Raw genomic sequence first — 19093 nt, 5'->3', positions numbered from 1 at the left:
TTTCTTCTTTTAGGTCTCTTAATATTTGCCTTATATATTTAGGTGCTCCTGGAGTTAAAATTCATGAAGAGTGTTAAGTTAACCTTTTCTGTCCTAAGTTTCCTGATAAACTTTAAGAAGAAAATAAATAAAATTTACTTTATTTGTTTGGGTTAGTACCCAAAATAGATATATTCTTGGCTTAAACATTATTTGAATTGTGATATCACTCATAAAGACCTATATTGTCTTTTATCTTTTTGTTGTTGTTGTTGAGGTGTAGTTGTTTTACAGTGTTGTGTTAGTTTCTGCTGTACAGCGAAGTGGAGATCCCTGTGCTATACAGCAGGTTCTTATTAGTTATGTATTTTATACATATTAGTGTATATATGTCACTCCCAATCTCCCAATTCATCCCCCACCCCCACTTTGCCCCCTTGGCATCCATACGTTTGTACGCTACGTCTGTGTCTCTATTTATGCCTTGCAAACCAGTTCATCTGTACCGTTTTTCTGGATTCCACATACATGCGTTAATATACGATATTTGTTTTTCTCTTTCTGACTTCACTCTGTATGGCAGTCTCTAGGTCCATCCACGTCTCTATAAATGACCCAATTTCGTTCCTTTTTATGGCTAATATTCCATTGTATGTATGTATCACATCTTCTTTATCCCACATCTTCTTTATCCATTCGTCTGTCGATGGGTATTTAGGTTGCTTCCATGACCTGGGTAAATAGTAAATAGTGCTGCAGTGAACATTGGGGTGCATGTGTCTTTTTGAATTACTGTTTTCTCTGGGTATATGCCCAGTGGTGGGATTGCTGGGTCATACGGTAAATCTATTTTTAGTTTTTTAAGGAACGTCTGTACTGTTCTCCATAGTGGCTGTATCAATTTACATTCCCACCAGCAGTGCAAAAGGGTTGCCTTTTTTCCACACCCTCTCCAGCATTTGTTGTCTTTTATCATTTTTGAACGAAGTATTGAGATAAAACCTTCCCCATAAAATTTTAGTGCATCTTGAAGTAATTGGCAGAAGAGAAACATGTTTTCAGAATTATAAAATATCAGTGCCCAAACTTTTAGAATCCCTAACGAACGTTCCCATTTCAGTTGCTTCTTGTTCCTGTTTTATTTTGAATCACCAAAGAAGCATATGGATTTAATACTTTTAATGCTGTGATTCTGCCAAGAACAGTATTTAAAGAGATCAATTTTAATATTAGAGACCTTTAAAGATTGTTTTAAAAATAAGAATTACTACAAAAATAAGCTTCATACAGTATCTTTAGTTGGAAAAGAATGCAGTTTAGTCTAATCTCCCCAATCACATTGTAAGCTTTATGGTGGTAGATAACCTCTGCTGCTTTTACTGTCTTTTAACTCATTTAATTTTCACAACATTCTCATTTTAAAGATGAGAAAACTTGGGCAGGAAGTTAAGAAAGCCAAGTTCAGGTGTCTAATAAGTGTTCAAGCTGAGATTTGAACCTAGGCAGTTGGCATGTGCTGGGTGTCTAACAAGAACTTGGTGTAGGACCTGTATTTTTTAATAGGGAATTTGATTGCTGTGGTGCCAGATAACCTAAAGTAGGTGTGTGTTTTAAAATGAAATGTAACTCCTGAGTTGGCAGCGTGATCAGAGATTGGATTTTACATGGGGAAGTTTTTGGGGAGTTGGAAGAGCCATGAGGTCCTGTTCCTACCACTTGAGAACTTTTTGTTTCTTTGGTGTTCAAGAAAAAGTTTATTCTCACACCATAGACAAAAATAAACTCAAAATAGCTTTAAGACTTAAACATAAGACGTGACACCACAAAACTCCTAGAAGAGAACATAGGCAAAACATTCGCTGAAGTGGCAGTGTTTTCCTAGGGCAGTCTCCCAAGGCAATAGAAATAAAAGCAAAAATAAACAAATGGGACTTAATCACACAGAAGCTTTTGCGTAGCTAAGGATGTCATAACGAAGATGAAAAGACAGCCTACAGAATGAGAGAAAATACTTACAAACTATGCGACTTAGAAGGGCTTAATTTCCAAAATAATTAAACAGCTGATGCAACTCAATAACAAAAAACTAAACAACCCAATCAAAAAATGGGCAGAAGACCCAAATAGACAGTTCTCCAAAGAAGACATATAGACGGCCAATAGGCACATGTAAAGATGCTCAACATCACTAATTATTAGAAAAATGCAAATCAAAACCATAATGAGGTACCACCTAACACCAGTCAGAATGGCCATCATTAAAAAGTATACAAATAACAAATGCTGGAGAGGATGTAGAGAAAAGGGAATCCTTCTGCACTGTTGGTAGGAATGTAAGTTGGTGCAGCTACTATGGAAAACAGTATGGAGGTTTCTTGAACTAAAAATAGAGTTAACATATGATCCAGCAATCCCACTTCTGGGCATATATCTGGGCAAAACTCCAATTCAAAAAGATATATGCACCCCTATGTTCATAGCAGCACTATTCACAGTAGCCGAGACATGGAAACAACTTACATGTCCATCGACAGATGAATGGATAAGGATGTGGTATTATATATACACATGGAATATTACTCAGCCATAAAAAAGTGAAATAATGCCATTTGCAGCAACGTAGATGTACCTCAAGATTATCATACTTAAGTGAAGTAAGTCAGAGGAAGACAAATACCATATGGTATCACTTATATGTGGAATCTAAAATATGATACAAATGATGAACCTATTAACAAAACAGAAACAGACTCACGGACATAGAAAACAAATTTATGGTTACCAAAGGGGAAAGAGGGTGGGGAAGGTTGGGATTAGCAGACACACACTAGTATACATAAAATAGGTAACCAACAAAGACCTACTGTATATTCAATATCCTGTAATAAACTAATGGAAAAGAATATGAAAAAGAAAAAAATTTATTCTACTATTGTGGAACTTGAAGTTTAACTAGGGAGCTTCGTAAATATAGTACAAGGTAGAAAATGATTAATGTCATTGGACAGAGAGACTAGAGGCAGTGTTAGAATAAGGTAACCTCAGAGAGCATCTCATCCTGGCTTCTCAAAGTGTGTCCAAGAGCCAGTAGCTTCAGCTTCACCTGGGTAGAATCTCAAGCCCTTCTGAATCAGTGTGCATTTTAACCAGATTACCCAGTGATTTGGATTCCATTAAAACTTGAGAAGCACACATCTAACTCCATCATTTTACAGGTGAGGGAACAGGCCCTGAAGGATGAGATAACTTGGCTGGTTTAGTGGGATTACAGAACTTGAGCCCAGTGCCCCAGGTTCTTGGTAGGGCTATGTCTGCACTGTGCCATCCTAGTTAGGAAGTACTTTGGGATTTCAGAGAAGGTTGTCTCTTAAATAGGGCTTCTTTCAAAGCTTAGAAAGGTAAAGGCATATGCAGATTCTTTCATTATTTTTTTTTCCCTGTGCCTAGAACCTTGTTGATTGTCACTTGCTTTAGCTATATGCTCAGAATACATTCCTTAGAGGAATCATGTTGATCATAACTTACCTTTCTTGATTATGTACATTCTCTCCCCAAAAGATCTGTATCGTTTCTGGATACTATATAATACTCCTGTGTTAAGAACATGTTTTTTATTCAAATCCAGGACTCCATGGTTAAAATTATATTTTAAGCCCTTAGTCATTTCTGGTTATCCATTATTATTTTTAGGAATAAATTGAGACTTAGAGAAAAAGTTTGTTTAATTACTATTGGAAGAATAAAAAGCCTCTGAAACAATTGAAAGGAATAATCTTTCTTTTAAGAATGTTGCTTGCCTCTTCCTTACAAAAATAGAAACGGGGAAAATGTAAACAGCATGCATTGCTAGAAGTGTACTGTTCCCTACTTTTGTCTTCACCTCTGTTTTACACTGAGCATGATTTGTAAACTTGCAAATATTTCTAATCTCAGTTACAAAAGTGATTTTCTGAAATATTTTTATGAGGCATCAGTGGCACATTTTTTGAAAAGCATTCAACACAAATCATTTCACACCTGACACACAGATTTGATTTTTGCTTTTTAAAAAGAAACTGAGGTAAAGTACACATAAAATTTTCTGTCTTTAAATTTTTAATTAAAAATAATTTTGGGTCGCATCATGTGGCTTGCAGGAAGTTCAGTTCCCCGACCAGGGATTGAACCTGGGCCATGGCAGTGAAAGTGCCGAATCCCAACCACTAGACCATCAGGGAACTCCCAAATTTGCCATCTATAATTTTTAAGTGTACAGTTCAGTAGTGTTAAGAATATTCACATTGTTATGCAGCAGATCTCCAGAACTTTTTCATCTTGTAAATCTGAAACTCTACACCCATTGAACAGCAACTCCCCACTTTTCTCTCCCGCGAGTGTCTGGCAACTATCCTTTCTGCTTTCAGTTTCTGTGAGTTTGACTACTTTAGATACCTCATTAAGTGGGATCATACAGTATTTGTCTTTCTGCAAGTGGCTCATTATATATTTCATTATTAGTTTAAAGTTCTCAAAGTTCACGCTGTAGCATGTGTCAGTTTCCTCCCTCTTCAGGCTGAGTAATTTTACATTGTGTGTATGTACCACATTTTGTTCATTCATCTATTGATGGATGCTTAGGTTGCTTCCACCTTTTGATTATTCTGAATAATGCTGCTGTGAACATAGGTGTATAGTGCTTTTTCACTTTAAGCAGCTTTGCTAAATTATCTGTGAGTTTGTTAGTGAGGAAAACATCACACTAGTTAGAAGACTTCAGCTGACCATTGCTTTCTCCTTGTCTGCTAACTGTATAACCTTATGTAAGATATGTGACCACTGTGAGTCTATGGACCTCCTTATGTAAGAGATGAAACACATTCACAAAATTGTAATAGTTCTGAAATGTAACACAGATGTAAGGAGACCAATGACTATTTATTTAATCCATTTGCTTTCAGTACTTTGAGTTTGTTGTTTTGGTGAGTTGTATCTGAAAAGATCTCCACCATAACATTAAATATTGGTATCATTAATTCCTCAACTGTATAATGTACAAACTTTTTATCTTGAAAACATAAATAGCAACTTTAATGTTGAAAAGGAAGAATGAGTTAAAAACCAAGAAAATATACATTTTGAGTAACAATTTGATGATGGCCCTTGGCTTATCTCTGAAGAATGTTCCCTGAAGGAGTTGGTGCCTAGTGTTAACCTCGATTGTTTATTAGTGGAGTTGAGAGAAGTTGCCAGTCCTTTCAGATACTACCCATTAGGTTTCCCCAGTTTTAGATACAGCCATAATGGTTTGATGTGTGGCAACAAACAGCATTATATCTTCTTAAAAGTTTTTTTTTTTTTTTTTAAGTAAGAGGAACTCAGGAATGTTTGTCTTCTAGGCTCATCAACAGAGCAGACGAGCAGATCGTTTAGTAGCTGCAGGGAAATACGAAGAGGCTATTTCTTGTCACAAAAAGGCTGCAGGTAAGTATTCTTTTTAAGAAATACTGAGTCTAAAACTGCAGGGCAGTTTCTTTTTTCCAGTATCTCTCAACACGTTATTTAGAATGAAAGTCACAAGAGTAATGATGTGTTGTTGCCCTACATGTACCAGGTTGATACTATTGACCCACTGGAACACAGCTTGGATTATTTTTCAAGTGAGTGTGTTAGATTTTCCAGCTCCTCCTCACCCAGTCTTTCTAAATCAAGAAGATTGCATATGCCGTATTCATAAATGATTCCTGGACACAGCTTCCTGAGCCTGAAGATCCCCAAAGACAGAAGTGATTCCAAGAAGTGTCTGTCAGTTCATCTTAGTTGTTATAGAGAAGGAGTCTGGATTTCAAATATTTAGCTTTTCTGGGTTTTGAAAGTAATAACTAATTTAATTCCAGCCATTAATTTTCACTGAGTTTCTGTTTTCTAAGATGCTGATAATACAAAATCCATTGAAACTCTTTCCTGTGGCCTTTCTTTAGCTTCCCTTCTGAATGTTTCGTCTATACATTCATGCCTATAGTACCATGCTGCTGATGACCTTCTTTTAGGTATGAAGTTTAGAATTACTGGATTCTTAGCAAACACCTAATTTTATCCCAGTCATACAAGCTAGCATATGTTGAACTCAGAAATAGATCTTCAGGGTCTGTTTGTACAGACTGGTTTCTGTTAGCTGAGTAGCCTAAAAGCTTCGGGGCGGGGGTGCTTCATCCTACAGTGGAGTGGCTGCCTGTCTTAGAGCGAGCCCCGTACTCTTTCCGCTGGAGGAAGGCGCTTTCCTCCCCTCTAGGCCAGTACCATGATCCAAGTCCTGCTTTTTCCTGGCAGAGGCTGCCCCTCCTGATAAGTCCTTCTGTGTCAGTGATTTTTGCCTACAAGTCAGTAATTTTCAGAGAAAATTTCATGTCTTATTTTTGAAGAGTTAGTTTTGCTACTGAAGTGTACCCCTTCAGCTGTAGGGCTGAATGCATTGTATATATCCCATAAATCTCTGTGGATTTTATGGTGAATTTTATGGGAGCTTTAGACAGCATTAAACTTGGCAGCTAGTGCTCTTTAAATCTTTCATAAGCCACATTTTGTTATGAATCAAATTGTTAAATTTGTAGTCACTATAAAAAAAAGTGTACTATACTATTTTTAAAAAAAACATGAATGCTGCAGTGAAATGCTACATTTAGTTAAATAATCCAGAGTGGTCATGGTTACACATAAATAACAGACTGATCAGCATTAGGTTGTGTGTTGATTGGTAGGATACTCTGCCCCCGCCCCTCGCCGAGAAGGAAGGATTTATTACTTGCAGCAAGTAAGGAGAACATTTGCTTTCCCAAAGCAGTGTCTCTGGATTGGTAGGATATTCTGAATACATAAAAGAGAGAGGAGTTTCTTTCATTCCTAGCCTGCATCCCTGTCTTTATTTGAAGACTTAAAATTAATGTTGGGCTTTTAAATTCTTCTCTCCCTTTCTCTGTATCTAAAGAAAAGATGAAGGCAGTCTGTTGGATCCCATTAGCTCTAATTATGGAGGTACAACTTTAAGTGTGATTAGTTAATCCCACCCAGCGGATTTGATTTGGAGTTTAGACTTGGTTAAAAATAGCCTTGTGTTGTGTTTCAGAGTAGAGTTGTGAATGTAGTGCTAGTTAGAAAATTAATGTGGTTAGAATGAGCTCAGTGTTTTCTAAATTGACTTACATCTAGGGCTCGAACAGAGGTGTTTTGGGAGGTATGGATGTAAATGTATCCCGAGAGGAAGGAACTTAGTATTTGGAAATCATTTTAGAGACAAAACAGGGAAAGGTCATCATCTGAGAAAGACTGGTGGGATGAAAGCCTGAAATGAGAGAATTTAAGGGCAAAATAAGGGGCCTCTGTTCAAGATCAGAGGAGATTCTGAGACAGTTTACCCGAGACTACACAGCTAAGGACTCATATCCTCTACACTTTGTAGTGTTCTGATAGTGTTTTGTAAATATGTAGAAATAAAGAGGTTACTTGATAAACTGAGATACCCAACCCAGAAGGAGAAAGCTGTCTACATCTGGCAGGAGGTGGGGAGGAGGAGGTGTATGCATTTTTACTGCTCTATATTGAAAAAAAGTTAAGAAGCCATAAACTACCAAGAATTCAGCATTATTGCTTTAAACCCTATTGCTTTAAACCCTTGATTAGCAGCTGTAACTGGTTTTCTGTAACTCTCCCTTATCAGTCTTTTTTTTAAAAATAAATTTATTTTATTTTTGGCTGCGTTGGGTCTTTGTTGCTGCACACGGGCTTTCTCTAATTGCAGCGAATGGGGGCTACTCTTTGTTGCAGTGCGTGGGCTTCTCATCGCGGTGGCTTCTCTTGTTGCGGAGCATGGGCTCTAGGCACGTGGGCTTCAGTAGTTGTGGCGCTCGGGCTCAGTAGCTGTGGCGCACGGGCTTAGCTGCTCTGTGGCATGTGGGATCCTCCTGGACCAGGACTTGAACCCGTGTCCCCTGCATTGGCAGGCGGATTCTTAACCACTGCACCACCAGGGAAGTCCTCCCTTACCAGTCTTAATGCAATCCAGTTTCTAAGTGGATTTCGTTTCTTTCACAGACAGGAAAAAGAGCAAAAGCTTAAATGGGAAGTTAATCATAGGCATTAACAATGCTTAGAGCTCAAAATGAACTTTTCAGAAGATGAGCAGACCTCAGAGTACATTGTTTATATGTATTTGATAGTAAATGTTATTATTTTAAGAAGTGATAGATTCTTCAGATTTTCTTAATTCCTTTTCTTCATCATTTACTTAGTATTTACTTCAGATATTAGCCTTGTATCATAATTGAAGAAAGCAGTTTAACCACATTGCTAAATATTTCTGAGATAAGTATTCCCTGCCTACATTTCTGTCTTGGGCATTTGTTCCTGTTGTGGCTCTGGGGGTAAACTCATTACCATGCAGTCAGATTAAAAATTTTTTTTTCTTTTAAAATAACTTTTCTTTTAAGACCCAGATTTTAAGATTGGGAAATAATTTAAATGACAGTGTGACTCTTTTTGAATTCTCTAAGCTTTGGGAACTCAGTGTCCTTGGGTATCTTCTTCTGTCATGTTATAGTTTCAAGGTTCTACAAAGGGAGGCACTGCATTTGGGTTAAGCTTGGTTTTGTAAAACTGTTCTATGTGTTAAGAAACTGGATTTAAAGCAAACTGTATTTCAGACAGGGAGGCAAATGTACACAGAATAATGGGAGGGATGTCTGGGGAAATCCACACAATCACAGTAAGAGATAGAATGTCTCAACAGACTTACACATGAACAAAAGGAAAAGAAGTCGTCTGTATGCAGTTATACAGACTTAATAAGACAAAAAGTTGAGGGGAAAATGTAGGTATGGCTGGAGCATAGGCCATATAACCAACTCTGTTTTCTGATGTGGAGGGAGCATCCAATTAGTCTGTCTTGAAGACTGTGATAGAACCTGGCAGACAACAGTTCTAAGTGATGAACTCAGGAAATCATTAAAATATTTGGATTAAGATTAGACAGAAAGCAGTGCCTGTAGTATTGGAGAAAAAGCAAGAAGGAAGTTAATGTATGAGAGATGCCAAAAAGTTTATAGTGAGCAAGAGATAAAAAATGGGGATTAATTGGACATGACCTATTATTAATAATACTTGTTATTTATACCCTATCTTGTTCCAGCAAGATATAAAAGGGCTTACAGAGGAATACAACAAAATATAAAATCCATAGAAAGATAAAATGGGGGAGGACTGGTAGTTCACAAAATGCATCATGGGTTCTTGAAGGGGAACATGGCCTTCAGCGTTCTAGCAGTCAGCTTAGAGAGGAAAGTTATGGATTTTTACAGTGACATTTTCATAAATGTCCTAATACTGCCTGCAGCTACTTATTATAAATATGTCAATGAGTTCTTTGGGCTTTTAACTACCAGATTCACAGTAGGCTGATAGTATAGCTCAGAAACAATTCAATAAAAGTAGTTCTATAGGAGACCAAAATGATAGTTTAGGTATTCATGTGGGTAAAAAGTCATTGATAGTCAATATCTTGATATTTTTGTGAGCATAATTTGAGTAATAGGATTTTGATAGGTTCTTGTTTAATTTTAATCCTACCTAATTCTATTTTTCTGATTATGCCATCTTTATTCCTTAACTGAAATCTACATTGATTTAAAAGAACCAGCCCCTCCAAGGTGTATGGAATATGTACATTTGATTACCACTGCTATTTTTTATGGAGAAGTTAAGAATCCTTTTTTTTAAAAATCCTTTTCGGGAATAGGATAACTATGTAGCAGAATTGCTTCTAAGACCAGTTCTCTTTGTCATATGAGGAGTATTAAAACTCTTTGTTTGACGTTTTAATAACAAAATGACGACACATAATGTGTCTCTCTCTTTTTTTTTAACCAGCGTATCTTTCTGAAGCTATGAAGCTGACACAGTCTGAGCAGGTAAGACACTTCAATATTTTCAACAAGGGTTAGAAGGATTTTCTTGTGGAGACTTGAATTGTGTATAAAATAAAGCACTGTGCTCCTCCCAAAACACTGCAGTCAGAAATACATAAAATAGGGAAGAGATGAGTACTTCAGAAAGGAAATTAAAACTAAATGAACTGTTGGGATTAACATATACATATTATACATATATAAAATAATCAACAAAAACCTACTGTATAGCACAGGGAACTCAGTACTCTGTAATAATCTAAATGGGAAAAGAATCTGAAAAAGGATAGATTCATGTATAACTGAATCACTTTGCTATCCACCTGAGACTAACTCAACTTTGTCAATCAACTATACTCAAGTATAAAATAAAAAATAAAACTAAGTGAACTGCTGTTGATGGCATGCAGAAACTGCTGTCCTTTTTTCTAGGGGTTTCTCACAGACCTTAGATTGCCAGGCGTGTCCTTTAGAGACCTGTTAGTACCTTTCCTGATCATTAGCTCATTTGACCATGAGCTCACAGTAAGTAAGCAGGCCTGGCCCAGGGGAAACCAGTTGGCCTTGCCTTTGCTTGTCAAAAATAATTTAAATCCAGACCTGTCTTTTCCTGAATTCCTAAGCAGTTCTGGTACTTTTAAATTTGTTTCACCAATGGCTTTAAATTGTCTTCTGTGTCTGGGGAGGGCCTGCCTAGGTTTTTAAAATACCTTTACACAAAGCTACATCTTTATCCAAAGGTGATTTCCTGATTATAAAAGTGGCAGGTCCACAGGAGTTGCTTGGTAAATGTTTGTTTAATTGAATTAAGGAGATCTGAGGGGATATCAGTGGCAGAGAAAACATACCAGTTCCTCAGACTGAACGAAGAGAACTTAAAAGTTGTGTTCCATTCTGTGCACTTCCCTTTGACTGTCCAGAACTGCTTGTGTTAGCCATGTAATGTAGACCTGCGTCGAGACTTTAACTAGTTGTAGAATTAAAGTCTAAATAGGAAAGTTTTCTGATTTTAAGCTGAGTACAAATAGCATTGCAGATGGGAAAGGCACATTCAAAAATGGTCTGATTCATCATGTCGATTGGAACTGGAATAAGACTTCTTCTGACTTCTTGAATGGTATTTTGTTTATGAATGAAAATGTTAACTTACCTAGAAAGATTTAGTTACTTTGAAAAGTGTTTGAGGTTCTATTGAATTGCAAACAGTATAAATAAAAAATTTTAAGTGCTATTGGGTTATTCAGAAAAGAAGATACTGAAATAGTATTTACCAGACATTACTGAAGCGACTTAAAATGTTAAAATTGTACCTTTCCTTCTGTGTAATAGGCTCATTTATCACTGGAACTGCAAAGGGATAGTCACATGAAACAGCTTCTTCTCATCCAGGAGAGATGGAAGAGGGCAAAGCGGGAGGAAAGATTGAAAGCCCAGCAGAGCACAGACAAGGATGCCGCTGCCCAGCTACAGGCATCTCACAGACCCTCTGCTGAGGATGCAGACAGCCAGAGCCCCCTACTCTCTCAGAATTATAGCCCTTCCACAGAGAAACACTTGCCTGAAATTCAGGGGGTCTTTGACAGGGATCCAGACACACTACTATTTTTACTTCAGCAGAAGAGCGAGCCAACAGAGCTGTGCATTGGAAGCAAAGCCCCAAAAGATGATAAAACAATTATAGAGGAGCAGGCAACCAAAATTGCAGATTTGAAGAGGCATGTGGAATTCCTTGTGGCTGAGAATGAAAGATTAAGGAGAGAAAATAAACAGCTAAAGGCTGAAAAGGCCAGACTTCTAAAAGGCCCGATAGAAAAGGAGCTTGATGTAGATGCTGATTTTGTAGAAAAGTCAGAGTTATGGAGCTTGCCACCACATGCAGAAACTGCTACAGCCTCTTCAACCTGGCAGAGGTTTGCATCAAATACTGGGAAAGCCAAGGATATTCCAATACCCAATCTTCCTCCCTTGGATTTTCCATCTCCAGAACTTCCCCTCATGGAACTCTCTGAAGATATTCTGAAAGGACTTATGAATAATTAAAATGGAAGGCCATAGAAGAGGTGAAAAAGAGGAAATAATACGGTAATACAGTTAATCCAGCAAAAAAAAAAAAAAAAAGGGAAAACCACATGCAAGGGTGTCCCGGAGATGCTGAATCCAGCATCCTGCGGAGAAGAGGCATTGACAAGACTCGGAAACAGTCACTGTGAAGTATATCGCGCATCGGATTTACTGACTCGAGCTAATGATTCCAGACTTGGCAGATACTAAACTCTTGGAGGTTCACTTTCTCCTGATACAAACCAAATGGCTACCTGGAATAATTTTTTTCAAGCAACAATTATTTTTCTTCAGGGTTAAAATGTATAAAAGTATGTTATGTGTAATTAATCTATAATGCCATAAATGATAATGCAAAACCTAAATAATAATGGTTGCCTGAGGGGCTACCTTGTATTTGAAACATGCTTTCTATTCATGCATTGACTGTATGCATCTTGTTATGCACATTTCCTTTGTTTAATAAGGTGTGTAAGACACACCTTTCTAGAAGAAACTGTGTGCCACACTTTGCACTACTCGTAACATTAATGATAACCTCAAGACTATCAGGAGAAATACTTAAATTTCCATTTTATGAAGAAAGGAACCAAATTATTAGTTATGCTTTTTTAAAAAATTACCAGTTTACATAATTAATCAGGGTGCATTTTAAGTTCTAACTTTTTTTGTTTATTGTATAATGCATCATTTGAAAATACCAAGGAAATATCCTTTTGTTTTTAATGATGCATGAGTGGAAGTAATGCTGGTTGGCAGTATTGATTGTAAGAAATCAATAAAGTAATTGTATTTTATACCTTCGTTGAATGTGGTTGGTAGATAAAGAGCAAGTTTTGTACGGCTTCTGTGTTGGAAGTTTTGAATATGAATTTGAAGACATTCTGTCAGATTACTTTGGTATGTTAAAGGTTTTTTTCAGCGTTTTGTAGTCAGTTACCCCTGCAACCAAGGTGGAAGAGAACAAGGGAGCTCGTGAGGTTTAAATGTGTTCCCAGCCTCCTTGGGCTGGCACACACGGAAAGGCTCGGGCTGGCCGGCAGCAGCCATTCTGGGGCACGTGCCCGCTTTTCAGAGCAGAGGCTGCAAAGCACTACATGAACACTCTCCTCTATGCAGAGTCCAGTGATGTTCCAGGAGGGGAAGGGGAAGGCGAAGACCTAAGTGAAACTTTTGGGTATAAGCCACTCGGTGTGTTTAAAGCGTAGACTTAGTTTATTGTGGGGGAGGCAAAAATATGGACGAACAGCATACCGCCTGTCCTGAGGGAATCGGGGACAATTGGGTTGAGGGGGGTAGGGTTGGGCTCACACGTCTAGTGATGAAACTAGCAGAAGTACGATGAGATGGATGACCATGCAGAAGTCACTTTTTTCCTGTATCTCATCTTGGTGCAGATGAAACCCAAATTAAACTAGTTTCTTAAAATATCATAAGAGTTCTAATCTCTGTTAATTGTCCATCTCAGTGTTGTAGTACCCTAGACTCTGAGAATACTTTGCTTGCCTAACCTTCCTTATGAAACTTGAGATTTGAAAGATTGTGCCAATAATAAACTATTATTAGCATAGCCATTTCACTTTTAAAAATGAGCTTTGTTATGTTTTGACATGAACTTTGTAGGGCACCCTCCCGTTCTTCCTCTGCTGTCTCCCCTCCCCCTTCCCTCTCGTTAGTTTTAGCAGTTTGACATGTATTTTGCAGGACCCTGTTCTATGCATTTCCACTAGCTAAATTCATGTTAAATGGACTAATTTTACTTTTCAATTGTCTTTGAAGCTTTTATTCACACTCTTTAGTCCTCTTGTTTGATCTTGTTTTTAGGTTTTGGATTTGAGTCTGTCAATAGAATGTATGTGCCTTTTGACCAGATGACTTGGTACATTTGCAGCAGCCTAGCAGTGTCTCCATGGAGTAGGTCCTTAAAACAAAAACACGTGTTTAATTGTTCCACAGGGCACATGCCTCATCTCCTAGCTGAGGTTTGTTTTTAAGATGTTCTCCTCTCTTCTCTGTCTAGCTTAAGGCCCTGAAAGGGGTTTAAAGGAAAGCTTGCTTCCGCTAAAGCAAAGTGAATGATGCATGTACTGGAAGGGGAGTAGACTCTTGTCCTTCCTTACTCCGTGATGGCCTCTTGCTTTTGAACCCAGATAAACTATTTGGGCATTAGAAAGCATAGCCCTGAGTTCTTTTAGCTTTTCACAGAATGTTGACAAAAACAAACATTTCTTTCAGAAAATTAGTATGTAGTAACAGTTTTAGCTATACTGCCGTGGTAACCACATGTAAATCCATACTTTGGAAACCATGCTTAAGGGGGAATAAGAAGATATTTTCAAAATAGTTCTTCAAGCCATTGTCTATCCCTAGTGTTTTAACACAGGGTTATTGAAACAATGCAAATATTTTGTCTCTAGGTAAGTCAATTCAAAATGTTAAATACATTATCTTTCAGCTTTTAACACTTTCTAAGCACTTGTCTGTTTTTTTAATTGAAGTGTAGTTGATTTACAGTATTAGTTTCATGTGTACAATATAGTAATTGACATTTTTATAGATTATACTCCATTTAAAGTTATTATAAAATAATGGCTGTATTCCCTGTGCTGTACAATATATCACTGTAGCTTATTTTATTCATAGTAGTTTGTACCTCTTAATCCCCTGTCCCTATCTTGCCCCTCCCCACTTCCCTCTCCCCAGTGGTAACCAGTAGTTTGTTCTCTGTATCTGTGAGTCTGTTTCAGTTTTGTTATATTCATTTGTTTTATTTTTTTAAGTGGTAACATACAGTATTTGTCTTTCTCAGATGTATTTCACCAAGCATAGTACCCTACTGGTCCATCCATATTAGTGCAAATGGCAGAAAATTTACTTTTTTATGGCTGAGTAATATTCCATTCTATAGCCATTCTGATAGGCATGAGGTGACATTTGGTTTTGATTTGCATTTCTCTGAATAGCAGTGTTGAACATCTTTTCATGTGTCAGCCATATGTCTTATTTTTATTTTTTGTCTGCGTTGGGTCTTTGTTGTGCGCAGGCTTCTCATTGCAGTGGCTTCTCTTATTCTGGAGCACAGGCTCTAGGTGCATGGGCTTCAGTAGTTGCAGCACTCGGGCTCAGGCTCAGTAGTTGTGGTGCACAGGCTTAGTTGCTCCACAGCATGTGGGATCTTCCCAGACCAGGGATCGAACCCCGTGTCCCCTGCATTGGCAGGTGGATTCTTAACCACTGCGCCACCAGGGCAGTTCATCTGTCTTCTTTAGAAAAATGTCCATTCAGGTCTTCAGTCCCTTTTTTTTTAAAAAATATTGAGCTATTTATATATTTCAGATATTAATAATCCTAATTGGTCATAACATTTGCAAGTATTTTCTCCCATTCAGTAGGTTGTCTTTTTGTTGTGTCAGTGGTTTCCTTTGCTGTGCAAAAGCTTTTAAATTCAATTAGGTCTCATTTGTTTCCTTTTGCTTTTTGTTTCCTTTGCCTGAGGAGACATCCAAAAAAAAAAAAAAACGGTTGCTATGATTTATGTCGAAGAGTGTTTTCTGCCTGTTTTCTTCTAGAAATTTTATGACTTCTGGTCTTACATTTAGGTCTTTTGAGTTTTTTTACATGGTGTGAGAAAATGTTCTAATTTCATTCTTTTGCATGTAGCTGTCCAGTTTTCCCAGCACCACTTAATGAAGAGACTGTCTTTTCTCCACTGTATATTTTTGCTCCTTTGTTGTAGATTAATTGGCCATATGTGTATGGGTTGATTTCTGAGCTATTTTGTTGCATTGATCTCTGTCTGTTTTTGTGCCAGTACCATATGTGTATGGGTTGATTTCTGAGCTAGTTTGTTGCATTGATCTCTGCGTCTGTTTTTGTGCCAGTACCATACTGTTTCAATTACTGTAGTTTTTTGTAGTGTAGTCCAGAAGTCAGGGTGCATGATACCTCCAGCTTTGTTCTTTTTTCTCAAGATTGCTTTGGCTGGTAACTTTTTGTTTTGATATGTTTTGGATGCTATAATTCTTAGGACCTTTAATTTAAACCTATTATTTTATTTTTTTAAAAAAAAAGAAATTGAGGCCCAGAAGGTTAGGAGTTACATGAAGTTTTATACCAGATTGGGAGCAGAGCCAAGAGAAGAGAGGTCTGACTAGCAGTCCTGTGCTGTTTCTGTTGGGCCACACTGGCCCAGTTGAGTTGTCTAGTTTTCCTACTGTGGCCAAGGGGCCTAGTCATTCAGATTTCTCTTCAGGTGCATACTATACCACTGCACCCCAGCTACTCTTCTTCCCAAGGAGAAGTTGGAGACCACCTGATGAAAGTTGAGCTTGTCCTTACAAGCACTTGCAGAAAACCCTAATGTCCATTTTCTGTGTTATCCCTTTTCATCTGTGAGGAGTTGTGATTAAAGTTTTGTTGTTTTAAAAGAATACTAAAAAAAATACATATATATATAAGGCAGTCTGCTATAGGGTGTTTACAACCTATTTGAAGAGTCTAGTAATAATAGCTGTTATTTATCGAATCATTCTAGACAGTGATCTTTATCATATTTTGTCATAATCCCAGTGTAGCCTAATTGGAGACCTCTGCCAGAGTAAGTGGCATGACTGTTTTAAGAATTTGTCTATTTTGTTCCAGTTGGAAGCCTGTCCTTCTGAGAGTCACCGCAGACCAACAGTGCCATCTAGTGGACGGTGAGAAACTTTCTGGTTCTTGTTCACTTGAAGGAGTTTGTGGTGGGCTGCAGAGTTTAAAAATCCTTAGTTGGTCTCTAGTAAATATTCTCAGTAAATACTCTCATAGTCAAGAGTGGTTTTATAGCTATGTATAGGCAAAAATATTTAAATCAGTGTCATCTGAAATACAGGCACCAGATAATAAATATCCATCTTTCCTTCTGCCACTAAAACTATAAAATAAGTAGCGTAGCCTTCATGAAAGTAGTGATGTGGTCAGAGGATGGGGAAATGGCTTCCTAGGTAAAGAACAAAGGCATGGAGTCAGAAATGGGGAGGAAGAACTGAGTAAGCTTGGTCAGAATCAGATCATGGCAAGACACACATGAGGAGATTTGGGGGAGGTGCATATGGATTGTCCTTCCCCCCATTTCCTGAAATTGAGGGGGCCAGGGTCAGGCCCCGGTCTTGAGGAATGGAAAATACTTGGCTCAGTAGCCAAAAAAGTCTTGGTCAGGCTGGGGCCAGTTTTTGTGGTCCTTCGTTCGTTTCTCTATGGTAGACATTAAATTGGGAAAAAAAGGGTAGTGTTTTCTGGGTATGTCAAAAGGAAAAGAGGTGAAGGAGTCAAGATACAAATATCTTGAAGGTTAACAGAGTCCAGGAAGACAAAGGATACATTAAGTTTAGGTGATTAGTGAGTAGGGTAGGATTGAGGGACTAATGCCTGCCTCATTGGGGGTTCCCAGAAGTAAAAGATAGCTTCTAGAAAGAAGAAAGGTTGTGGTCTGAGAAAGGGGATTCTTGATTTGAGGAACCAGATGACTTTCAGGCCTATCTTCCCTGGAAGTTAATTCTCTAAAGAAGTCTCAGTACTGAGAGTATAATGAAGTCCCAGGGCCTCTGTTGCCACCAGTAGGTTGTTTTATTGGCTTTAGATCAGATTATTTCCCTGTTCCTACGAGGAAATGGCTGTCCAGGGAGGGGCCCAGGTATTTGAAACAGATGCTAACCACTACCACAAAATTCCTTAGTTTCAAGAGTAAAAACTAAAAGTTCTGTAGAGGCAGTAGTAAGGTCACAAACCAATTTTCATTTATTTAAATACCCAACACTTTTGAGTATTGTGGTAAATTCTAGAAGGACCTTTGCTTTCTTTGGTCTTTAAGGTTGAATATAGTACTCGAGGAATTTGTTTAAATTTTAAAACGTAACTCATTTACTGCAAAACTGGCAGGAGAATGAATGGGATCACAATTCAAGACAGCGATTGGGACTTTGGCTCAATGGCTCAATTTTTCCGCCCAGCTGAAAAACAGCATTGCCATTCCATGGTTATGCGATAATAAATCTGTTTGTGGGATTATAAAGCTATTAGAAATATTTAGTTTAAACGTTAGAATGAAATTTTTTTTTCCAACTAACATAATACCAGTTTTTATATAACACGTGATCTATGCTCCGTAAAGTGGAAAAATGCATAAAGATGTGTGGGAGGTAAACCAATAGAGTGGTCACCCGCTTTTACCCTGAGTTCTTTATACTGTTGGTACTCACCTATCTTGATAAATCAGGAAAAAATAGATGAAGCAATTTTTTAAATTCCTGAGGTTTTAAAAATCGGTTTCAGGGTGACTCGGTGGTCATCCCTAACTTTTAATAAACCCTTCTCCCCAGTGTTTAGTTGACAGTAGTGGAACTGCTAATGGTTGGAAAGATGTGAATGGAATGCTGAGACCAAAATGTGGACTCCCTAACTCAGGTAGCATACGTGAAAGCAGAGTACAGTACATCAATATGTCCTATGTAGTGCCTCAAAGATCCAGTAACCAGGATGAACAGCAATTTCCCATGACTGTACAATTTCTGGAGCTTGTACATTTCTTTTAGAATACATAATCATTTGTCACCAGGCTCAATTTAAATGGGCTTAATTTCTACTTTCATTTCTCCTCTGGGAGGGTGTGTGACAGGATAACTAAGTCATTGATAACCAATTAAACGGATGTTCCAACTTTTTAATACTAGTCCTAGAACTTTCTGAAATCCTATGGGTTCATTGGCTTTAGAAAGCTTTGATCTGAATAGTCTTTTGTTGTACAGTCAGTTCAGCTGTTTCGAAAATGCAGATATACCCCAGCATGATTAATATATAGGGAACAATTTGAGTGTAATGTGAACTTTATGTTTGCCTAAGAGGCAATTTTGACTGCAGAGAAAACTTAAGTATGGCAGCTGAACTATCCCGGTGGTATTAAGCCATACCCATCCAGATCTGGTGTTACAGCTTTCTCTCTAATTTCAGATAACCCTCCTTCCACCACTTCACAATATCTCAGTCACAAGCTGCAACCCTTCGGACGCCCACTTCCAAAGCAAACCTCCAGTCTTCGTCAAGGTAAAGTGCCACACTTGTAATCTGTTTCTTAAATATTTAACCTA

The 19093-nt window shown here is 37.8% G+C and overlaps 1 protein-coding gene across 2 annotated transcripts in view; it reads left to right on the top strand.

The window, feature by feature from the left end:
* Positions 1-19031, top strand: part of NRBF2 (nuclear receptor binding factor 2) — a 38468-nt gene extending 19437 nt beyond the window's left edge. Inside the window, exons 2-6 of one of the 2 annotated variants that reach the window (XR_009522476.2) lie at positions 5355-5439; positions 9874-9914; positions 11241-12283; positions 16614-16669; positions 18957-19031. Coding sequence is in view for 1 of the 2 variants with exons in the window: in XM_060034934.2 (XP_059890917.1) it covers positions 5355-5439; positions 9874-9914; positions 11241-11951 (837 nt within the window). In the remaining variant the exon portion in view is untranslated. Of the gene's footprint in view, positions 1-5354; positions 5440-9873; positions 9915-11240; positions 13254-16613; positions 16670-18956 lie in introns of those variants that run through there. The other variant, XM_060034934.2, reaches the window with a different exon arrangement.
* Positions 19032-19093: the final 62 nt, after the last annotated feature.

Source organism: Delphinus delphis, chromosome 16, assembly GCF_949987515.2.
Source record: "Delphinus delphis chromosome 16, mDelDel1.2, whole genome shotgun sequence".
NCBI classification, from domain to species: Eukaryota; Metazoa; Chordata; class Mammalia; order Artiodactyla; family Delphinidae; genus Delphinus; species Delphinus delphis.
The sequence above is the reverse complement of the archived record's forward strand: the minus strand, read 5'-3'. Positions and strand labels throughout refer to the sequence as shown.